Source organism: Zeus faber (assembly GCF_960531495.2).
Source record: "Zeus faber genome assembly, chromosome: 7".
NCBI classification, from domain to species: domain Eukaryota; kingdom Metazoa; phylum Chordata; class Actinopteri; order Zeiformes; family Zeidae; genus Zeus; species Zeus faber.
In genome coordinates, this window is record NC_137203.1 from 18060339 (window position 1) to 18070338 (window position 10000).

General features: G+C 50.6%; 1 protein-coding gene across 1 annotated transcript in view; it reads right to left on the reverse strand.

Annotated features, from left to right (window-relative positions):
• setbp1 (SET binding protein 1) overlaps window positions 1-8736 on the reverse strand; it is a 38028-nt gene extending 29292 nt beyond the window's left edge. The window contains exons 1-2 of the mRNA XM_080003685.1: window positions 7838-8736; window positions 851-1471 (exon numbers count right to left, since the gene is read on the reverse strand). Coding sequence (XP_079859811.1) covers window positions 851-1312 — 462 coding nt within the window. The 5' untranslated portion in view covers window positions 1313-1471; window positions 7838-8736. The remainder of the gene's footprint in view (window positions 1-850; window positions 1472-7837) is intronic.
• Window positions 8737-10000: the final 1264 nt, after the last annotated feature.

The window sequence follows — 10000 nt, forward strand, 5'->3', positions numbered from 1 at the left end:
GAGGCAGGAGGAGACGGGTGTGAGAAGAGGGGGGAGGAGAATTGAGGAGAGGAGAGAGGAGGAGAGGAGAGGAGAGAGAAGAGAGGAGGGAAGAGGAGAGAGAAGAGAAGAGGAGAGAAGAGGAGAGAGAAGAGAAGAGGAGAGAGAAGAGAAGAGGAGAGAAGAGGAGAGAAGAGAAGAGGAGAGGAGAGGAGAGGAGAGGAGAGGGAAGAGATGAGGAGAGAGAAGAGAAGAGGAGAGAAGAGAAGAGGAGAGGAGAGGAGAGGAGAGGAGAGGGAAGAGATGAGGAGAGAGAAGAGAAGAGGAGAGAAGAGAAGAGGAGAGGAGAGGAGAGGAGAGGAGAGGGAAGAGATGAGGAGAGAGAAGAGAAGAGGAGAGAAGAGAGCTCTCTGTGTATATTACCACAAATGGAGAGGGCAAAGACCAGCTGTCACTTGGTTATGTCAGCCCTATTCTCAGCTCCAATATATGTGTGTGTGTACGTGTGTGTGTGTGTGTGTGTGTGTGTGTGTGTGTGTGTGTGTGTGTGTGTGTGTGTGTGTGTGTGTGTGTTGCATGTTTGTACGTGAGTGTGTGTAATCTCAGCTCGCCATGACTGGTTTCAGTTACACAGAAAACTTTGACCCTGGGTAACCAAGCAGCCAACACAGCTACTTAGAGAGAGAAAACATGCTTGAGGGAGTGGATGAGATGAAACCACCACAGGTATGCGGTCAGTGACAAGCCCCTGGAAGCTGAGCCTCAGAGTCAAGGCACATTCGATTGGCGTCAGATGGTACGACAACTGGACCGTGCGGACCTCTCACGTATCACACAACAACGTTTGAGATTTGAAAGTCTATCGACATACCCTTTTCCTGGGGGGTCCACGTTCCTCCTCCTTCGGCCCCCGTCCCGCTCCGGCCGCCGCTCCCCCTCCCGTCCGTCCTTGTCGGCCCCCCCTCCCCTCTCCGCCGGGAGGTCGGATGGTCATCCTGATCTCAGGGGGGCAGATATAGTTCTCCAGGCTCTTGGGGGGCTTCTTGGTGCGTTTGGTCGTCTGGATTTTCAGCTTTAGGCTTCCTTCCTGGAAACTGGCTTCCTTGATGGAGAACTCCTGCTCCTCCAGAAGCCCCTCCCCCTGCTCCTCTAGCCCCTCCCCTTCGCCAAGAGCTCCCCAGCGCTGGCTGACGGCACCGGTGATCACATGATCGCGGCGCGCCAAACCAACGCCGCCAGCTCCTTCTCGGTCCTCTCCATTTGGCTCCGCCCTGCTTCCCTGTAACTCCACCTCTTTGGGTCGGGCCAAGCCAACCAGATCCCTTGGCTCCATCCACACTCCCGCCAGAGCCAATCGGGATGGGGGAAGCTGTGGCAGCCAGCCAACGACAATTTAAGAAACAGTAGTCTGTCTGACTCGGACGGTTGAAGTCGGTCAGTTACTGGGGCTGCTCCGGTTGTCCCACAGGAACACGGCTAAGCCGGCGATAGTCTGGAAAGAGAACAGGTGAATGATATGATTAGGAGAGGACAGAAGCCCCGTAATCCCTGTGGGTTCTGCTCGAGTGCAAGCTCTCCGCACAGGCCTGTCCGCTGTCATCAACATCATTAACGGCCCGTTATGTATGAAGAGACACACGCAACCTCAACACACCGTTATAAAACCAAACCGGTGTGATTTGCATTTTCCACCGGGTGTAAACAAACTCATCATTTAACACCCCCCCCCCACCAGCCACCCCTCCCTCTCTGCTCCTCCTCTCCTGATTCTGTACTAATCCCCCCCCCCCCCCCCCCCACCACCACCACCACCACCACCACTTCGCCCCACAGATCTAAGGGAGAGCTGTGCAGAACTCTGTGATCAGTGAAAAATAAGACATTCCTCTCCTCTACTCTAAAACCAGGCTGAAGTTAGCCTGAGGACACAAGACAGAAAAAAAAAAAAAATTAAAGAAAGCTGACTGCTGTTTTTTTTCCTCTCTTTTCTCTGAGGAGGGAGGGTGAAAGGAGGTGGGGTGCAGGGCGAGAGGGAAGGCAGTGGAGAGAGTAAGAGAGAGGCAGAGAGGGGGAGAGAGAGCGAGAGAGAGAAGGGGGGAAAGAATCTAAATTCTTTCTCCAGATGTGGTTTACGAGCTGGTCTGGAAAAGCCAAGCGTCTGAACTGTTTTGCACACGCATGCAGCGGCAGCATCTCGGCCCATGCGCGGCGACGTGCATGCACATGCACGCACGCGCGCAGAAATTCTTGCGCGCGGGTGTAGCTGTCAAAGAGCAGGTTAGGATTCTACAACCCCTGCTGCGATTTCAGCGCTGTGGAAGAGTCGCCGCAGGGGCGTCCATCACTCATGGGGATCTTTCATCGCCCCAATGCCAAAATCTCGACGATTGACTACTTCTCTGTCCCCAAAAGACATGCACACATGCACGTGGCGCCATATATCACGTACGTGAATGCACGCATACACACTCGGGGAGCGTACACTTACACTGACCGGCTCACACACGTGCATATAAACACAGTACAACCAAAACAAACACTGGGCTGCACTTCTCACTGCAGCTCCAGGGAATCCCATGAGTCAATATGACACGAGGCATGGCTGAGCTGGAAGTGGAGAGCGCCGTCTCACACGCTGGGAGCCTCGCCTGACACCATTTACACTGATATGAACCCTTGCTAGACCGGCACCTAAGGGAACGGACTCAAATGAAAGCACAGTGCCCACTCAAGGTTTATGATGGTCCTCGAGTGCACGGAGGGTTCATGGCACCTGATGGGAGTCGTCTACCTCCGCTGCTACACTTAAACCTCTGACACGGTTCCTGCATTTACTGTAGGTCTTTCACACTCTCCGCGTAAGCTAGCGTTGGTTCGCGCGCGCGCGCGTGTGTGTGTGTGTGTGTGTGTGTGTGTGTGTGTGTGTGTGTGTGTGTGTGTGTGTGTGTGTGGGCGCGTGCACACATCTGTGTGTATGTGTTGGGACTCATATCTGTGTGCTCCAGTACCAGCCCACGCTACTGTAATAACAGCTGATCCTGGTCTTAATACCCAATAGGCCGCACAGCACAGCACATGCTTACAGTGTGATTGGATAACCATGATTCACACCAGTTTTCCAACCAGTATTTCACCCTGACAGTGGCAGACGCACAAAACAAATAATCTACAAATACAAATAACTGTGTGCGTGTGCGTGTGTGTGTGTGTGTGTGTGTGTGTGTGTGTGTGTGTGTGTGTGTGTGTGTGTGTGTGTGTATGGGAAAAGGGGTCATGCACTGGTCAACTAGTCAGAAAAAACAAGTGTGTCCTTCCGGAGCCATGGTGGTGACTAATACTGAAAAGAGCGCATCACACGGCTCATTTTGTCAAACAAGTAGCCTTAAATACTTGAAAATGTACTAATTATTATTCAAACTTTCAAAAAGGGTCGCTGTCAAAAGCCCTATTCAAGCAGTATTCGTTTCGCCAGGGGAGGCCTGTGATTCGGATCTGATTGATTTTTAATCCTATACGAAAAATCGGAAAAGTCTGTCGTTTTACAGGACACGTCTGGCGAGTAAAAACTCGCAAGCCTAACTTTTTCCATTTGAAGGCATCCTACAGTAACATAATAACACAGCACGACTGACAACTTCACAGGGTGAGATTTGTCTTGGTGGATGTCGCAGAATAGCGGTTAGTGTCATTTACAGCAGGGTTTTCTGCAGCAATGTCAGGAATTGCAAAAAGCCTTTTGATCCTCTACAAATAGACCGGACAATGCTGGTTAAGAGTTTTAATTACAGCACAACCCACCCCCGAAACAAGATCTCGTTCACAGAGGAGTGAAGCCATCCACGTCTGACATGGTGCTTTTCCTTTAATGCTGACTCATTGGGCTGACTCAAAAAGCCAAGCCTCTCCAAAGCCATTAGTGGTCTCGTATTGAAATGACTTTGTGACCTTTAAGTGTTGCACTGATTGACTCATACTGCGAGCCCTGCACTAGATGTGGTGTCTATGTCCGGTCCAACCAGAACTCATGGCCCTACGACATGGCCCTGTTTGGTACAGCACAACCCCCACCCCCACCCCTGCCCCCCACCCACCCCACAACTTTGCTGCCATCCCCAGCCACAGCCCCAAATGCTGGCTTGGTGACTGGTCCTCATGGCATGTGTGAAAGCCACCCTGTGTGTCCTGGGACCGAGGACAATGACAGGAAAAGAGAGACAGCTGCCAACCGCAGAGTGACACAATCACACATACACTCACACACACACTCGCACATACACACATGCACACCAAGCTATTTGCGCATAAGCACGCACAAAAAGTAAACGATCCTAAAAAAGATTTCCGCGGCTCTCGGAAGACTCTGTGGCACCTCGGGCCCGGCACAAACACAAAATGGCGTCATAGATGAATGCGATCTTCGTTTCTGAACCACTACTGTGTAAACTACTTAGCTGGGTCGCGACTGATCCTCCTACCTCCCAACTCTGCACCCGGAGCTGTGTTAGTTCTCGCTTACTGGCAGACAAGCTCAGAGTTTATGTAAGACTGACCCCTTCTTGGGCCTCTTTCACCCAGCTAGAGCCTCAATCTCTCTCTCTCTCTCTCTCTCACACACACACACACACACACACACACACAGCCGCCGCGCGCTCGCGCACACATACACGAAAACACATTGACACACACGCATACACCTCGACTCGCCTCAGACAGCAGGGTGATTGTGAGAGGCCAGACTCACTGCATAAATAGCTTTATTATGTTCTCAAAGCTGCCAGCACTAACCAGCTTCCCTTTCAAACAGCATAAGGACATTTCCCTGAGCGGGACCTGAAAAGGCCGAGCAACGAGACGCTCTTTCCCCCTGGCTTTTGAGAAACAACGGTAATTAGGCCTTTATTAATTGAATACGTGCGGGGATGACGGGGAGGCGGCGACCGATAGAGAGCGACGCGAGGTGAGAGAAGGCAAAAAAAAACAAAAACAAAAAAAAAACAAAAAAAAACCCCTAAAGACACGAGAGACAGAAAGTAGGTGAAAGAAGGGACCGGAGAGAGACGGAGAGGGGATGTGAAAACACAACCTTTTAAGGGTGCAAATCCAGCAGCCTACTGCCTGAGGTGCACTCACAAATAGCTCAGGCGGACGTGCACGCACGCGCACGCACCCACACACGCACACACACACACACACACACACACACACACACACACACACACACACACACACACACACACACACACACACACACACACACACACACACACACACACACACACACACACACACACACACACACAAACCAGCAATCCAAACGTCTATCTGATTGCGCAAGGTGAGGAGCCTGCTTTTTATTTCCCTTTGATGTGAATTTGTACCAGGAGGCTCTGGCTGCAACGGAAGATCTCGGCGGGGCCGCGAACGTTGTCCAACCGCCATCCTCAACCCCCCCGTTTCTCTTCTGCGATCGCCAGCGAGAGGGCAATTATACGAACCGATGTTTCGAAAAACGACCCGATCTTTGGCGGCGGCTAAATCGAGGAGAAAAATCTTTCAAATCCGTCGGGCGCTAACCTCGGCGGGGGCCGCCTGCCAGCTCCCTGTCAGAGAGCGCGGCACCAGGTGACCAGATCCCTGTTTGTTTTCCAGCCTTTCGGGGGGCTTACTCCTTTCCCGGCACTTTTCTGCAGTGTGCAGTTTGAAGCCCAATTTGTATGTTGTTTCAAGGGGGGGGGGGGGGGAGAGACGTGATATGCGAACCTCTCCCATGACTCTTGAAATCACCATGACTCTAAATGCCGGGGCTGGATGGCGTACGTCTGTTTTTAATCATACCACAGAGGCCAAAACAAGAGAATCAGGGTGCAATGAAAATAAATCTGGAGGATAAAGACAGATAAGTGGAGAGCTGATCTCATATCCCCACACACACACACACACACACACACACACACACACACACACACACACACACACACACACACACACACACACACACACACACACACACACACACACACACACACACACACACACACACGCGCGCCGCGCAAAACAGCCTGATGCTAAAATCCCCCCCCCCCCCCACAAACCTGCAGAAGCAGATGAATGTTAAACTATCTTAACTGCAGCAGGATACACAAAATGGCTGTCAGCAAAAAAAAAATACCTCCCTTGCTCCCCAACCAAACTCCTCTGCCTCACCTCTCCTACACCCGCCCCCCGCCCCCATCTCCACTCTCTCCCTTCCTCTCTCTGCCACCTCCTTCCCTTGCCACCACCCTCTCCACTCTCTCCCGCTCCCTTTCCACGATCCCTCGATTTGCTCTGCCAAGAGGTGCTCCGGTGCTGATATTCCGTGAGCGAGCCTGCCAACAGTTAGATTTGTCCTTGGATCCTGTTCATGCCCCCCCCACCCCCACCCCACGGTCCTATTTCGACCTCAGGTACACAGCGCCGAAGGGGGCGGGGGTACACGGAATCGATTCCTCGTGCTGTAATTCAAAGGCGGCGTGACACCTCATTATTAAATAACGGGGGTTTAAATGCCAAAATGTTCCTTTTCCCTGCATCACAGATATTGCTGCCTATGTGCGGTGTGTCACCGGGGCGCGTGGGCGAGCCATTATTTCCATTTTGGAATTCACCTTTTGTGTTCACCTGTGCTGCTCATCCTAAATGCCTTCCCCAAACCAATCCGTCTCCCTCGTCACACTTCGGCCGCTGCCTCCTCATTCACCCTTGTCTTCCCTCTGCCTCTCACATATGTTATTGTGCTGCGACCATCCATCTATCCATCCATCCATCCATCCATCCATCCATCCATCCATCTATCCATCCATCCATCCATCCATCCATCCATCTATCCATCCATTGCAGTATGGATGTGACTCTCCCTTAAACCTGTTTCCGCACTTAGGCACCACCAGAGAAGCATCGCAGCCACTTTCGTCACTATTTATATTTACATTTCTCCCATTTTTAAGTCACGTGAACGCCCTATTGCAGAATTATCTCAGTTTATCTCCAAAGTGGAGTCTCACTAAGTGGAGATAAACTGTTCCGCCAAGTTGGCTGCATCCCAACGCTATTTTGTGCTGGCTTGCCCCCCCCCCCCCCTCCTTTAGCCCTTCTCCTATACAGTGGCATTGTGTACGGCGAATGCGAATAACAAATGGAACATCTGAATCTTTCACTTTTCTTGAATCAGTCAAAGGCCATCGGCGGCGATCACGCTCCATCCCGCTCCGATCGAGTCGCACGGCCGTCGAGGACATTTTACGTGAGACTTGATAGGGTCTGGCATTTCGTAGCCAGATCCGAACAGGTAAGAGCCCAAATGCCTTCCTGTCGGGAGTTTCCAGGTTGTTTTGGCAGGAGATGGTGGAGGTGGCGTACGGCCGGCAGAGATGGAGGATGATAGATATGCAATGAAAGGCTGAGGCTGACTCCGGTGCCTCTGAGGGGCGGCCAAGGTCCATCTAAATCAAACAGCATTTCAGCCGAGGGGGTGAGCTGCAGGAGCGGCAGAGCTGGTCCTTGATCAGTACTTAGTGTGTAGTGCGCACTCCAATCTAGTGACCTAATTAGGAGAGCGGGGTTTACGACGTAATAATTACAAATATCAGTAATTATGGACTGATGGGAATTCGGCGGCGGGAAAAACGTAGACGATTTCGCCACATGGTCTGCGGTCCTGCGTGCCATGCTGAGCGCATGTGACCGCGATGTTATTATTTCATCTCGGACGAAATAAACACACTGACGCATGCAAACGCAAGCGGACTGTTACGCGTCATTATCTGCCGATAACGACACATAACAGTCCGCATTCAGGTGTGGAGTGTGGCTTACTTACCCATGTCCGATGTTGTCACCCACTCAGATCTAACTGTGTAAATATTTCATCAGGATCATTTAGGATCCATTGAGACACGTCTAGGCGGGGATGACAGCCTCCCGGGGAGCTGTCAGGAGGAAGGAGAAGGTGAAGGTGGTTTCTTTTTTTTTTTTTTGGTTTTGGTTTTTTTTTTTTTGACAGAAAAACCCCGAGGAAAAAAATGGCGTCAACAGTGCATGGAGGGGGGGGGGGGGGAGTGAGGAGGGGGTTAGGATTTGCAACTAAAGCGACGTAGTCCCACAAAAAAAAAAAAAAAAAACAATTAGAAAAAAAATTTGACAAAAAAATCCGAATGGTGAACCTGGCACTTTTTGCGATAAATTCCTAAAGACTACGATTTTTTTTTTTTTTTGTATTTTTTTTTTTTTTTTTACTGGGGATAGATTGAAGAAGAAGAAGCAGGTCTGTGTGTGTCCTGCGGATTTTTCTGTGGTTGAGATTCCTCACCGGTCCGTTACTCGGGCACCACCAGCCCGCTCCGCTGCAGTCTAAAGACCGATCCGACTGTATCCGACTGGATCCGACTGAGGCGGGAAGCAGCCGTTGGCCACGCCGCGGTTTTCCTCTGGTCAACGCGGAAAGATGGCAGTCGCCGAGCCGAAAGACGGCGGCGGTGACGGCGGTGGTGGTGGCGGTTGTTGCTGTTGCGGTTGTCGTCGCTGTCGTTTTAAGACCGTTTACCCTTGTCTCGGACCGGGGTGTCCGCTCTCTCTCCCGCTCGGTGGCTGAATGTCGGGTCCTGGGGCTGGGTGTCTGCTGGTGATCTCACAGCGGGCTGGGACTCAGCGCGGAGCGGGAGGAGGTGCGAGATCGCCTCCACCTGGCAGGAAAGTGGCCCGACGGGTCTCCCTGTAAAGACCTCATTATTCCATCCAGGCTGGTGTGTGTGTGTCTGCTGCGGCCCCGGAGCAAGCCGAGTGGGAGGGGTTTCATCTCCAAACGGGAGGACCTAACCGGTAACAGGAGGGGCTTAATGACAATTGGGGGGCGTTTCATCACCAAATTGTCAGGCTTTAGCTCCAAATGGGAGATCGTTAAAGGAAAACATTTATATATATTTGTTTTTGGGTTGTTTTTTCTAACTTGCGGCCTACGACCACGCAATGAGGCAACCGTGACAACGTTCTTAGGCGAGCGAGATTGCCCCGGTGCTAAAAAAGGTTAAAAACCTCAATACTGGATCAATTTAGAATATTCTAATGCCAATCACTCAAGCCCTAGTTTAAGTGATTGGCATTGATGATGATCAATCATGATCAAATTTTTTTTTTGAAAAAAGCACCAGAGTTTTCCTTTAACTCCAAAATGGGAGGGTAATCAATTAAAATGTCTCCTATTATTACCTTGTTCTCACTCCTCAATTTTATTTAATTTGTCCTAACAAGTACAACATTTAACTCTCCAACACCTGCAGACACCCTGAATTAAGTTAACATATCGCCAAGCTCTACTTGCCAAGGCAGCCATTAATTACGGTTTATGTTGTTTGTTTGAATAATTCTACATTTAAAGTCCTGCTTGATTAAACTGTGGTAATGACATGTTATGACAGGGTTTAACACTTGCCACCTGCACCCTGCAATACACAAACTCAGCAGCCGCATTAGAGCCATAACAGACGTATTACGACACACATTTGTGTTTTCTATGCTCTGTGTGGGTGTGTGGTGATGCTAATGGTGGTGGTGGAAAGCTGGTGTTCTTGTATGAATGTGTAGGCGGGGTACGTGTTTGGATATCTCTAATTCTGTGTTGGTGGTTTCCCTTTTCATCTGTGTCAAAAAATAGCGTGGAAAACCGTCAGACCGTCAAACAAGTACATGGGCGGAAGTGCGACATCCTTCTGGTCACGTACCACCTCCTCAGCCATCAAGCAACACTAGTGTGCGTGTACACAGTTATACACACACTGTCACCTGCTTTGCATGAAAAACTTCCTCTCACAAGAACCAGCAACAGGCAAATGATTCTAGAGAAACTTTCTCTCCTTGTCCCTCTGATTATTATTTTGTTACTCTCCCCTGTTCGAGCATGGTACCTTGTACAGCCTTTCCAAGGCATTTGTTTCACATGCGTTTGTGATTGTGTGTTCAATAAAGTGCACAACACAACACGCAAAAA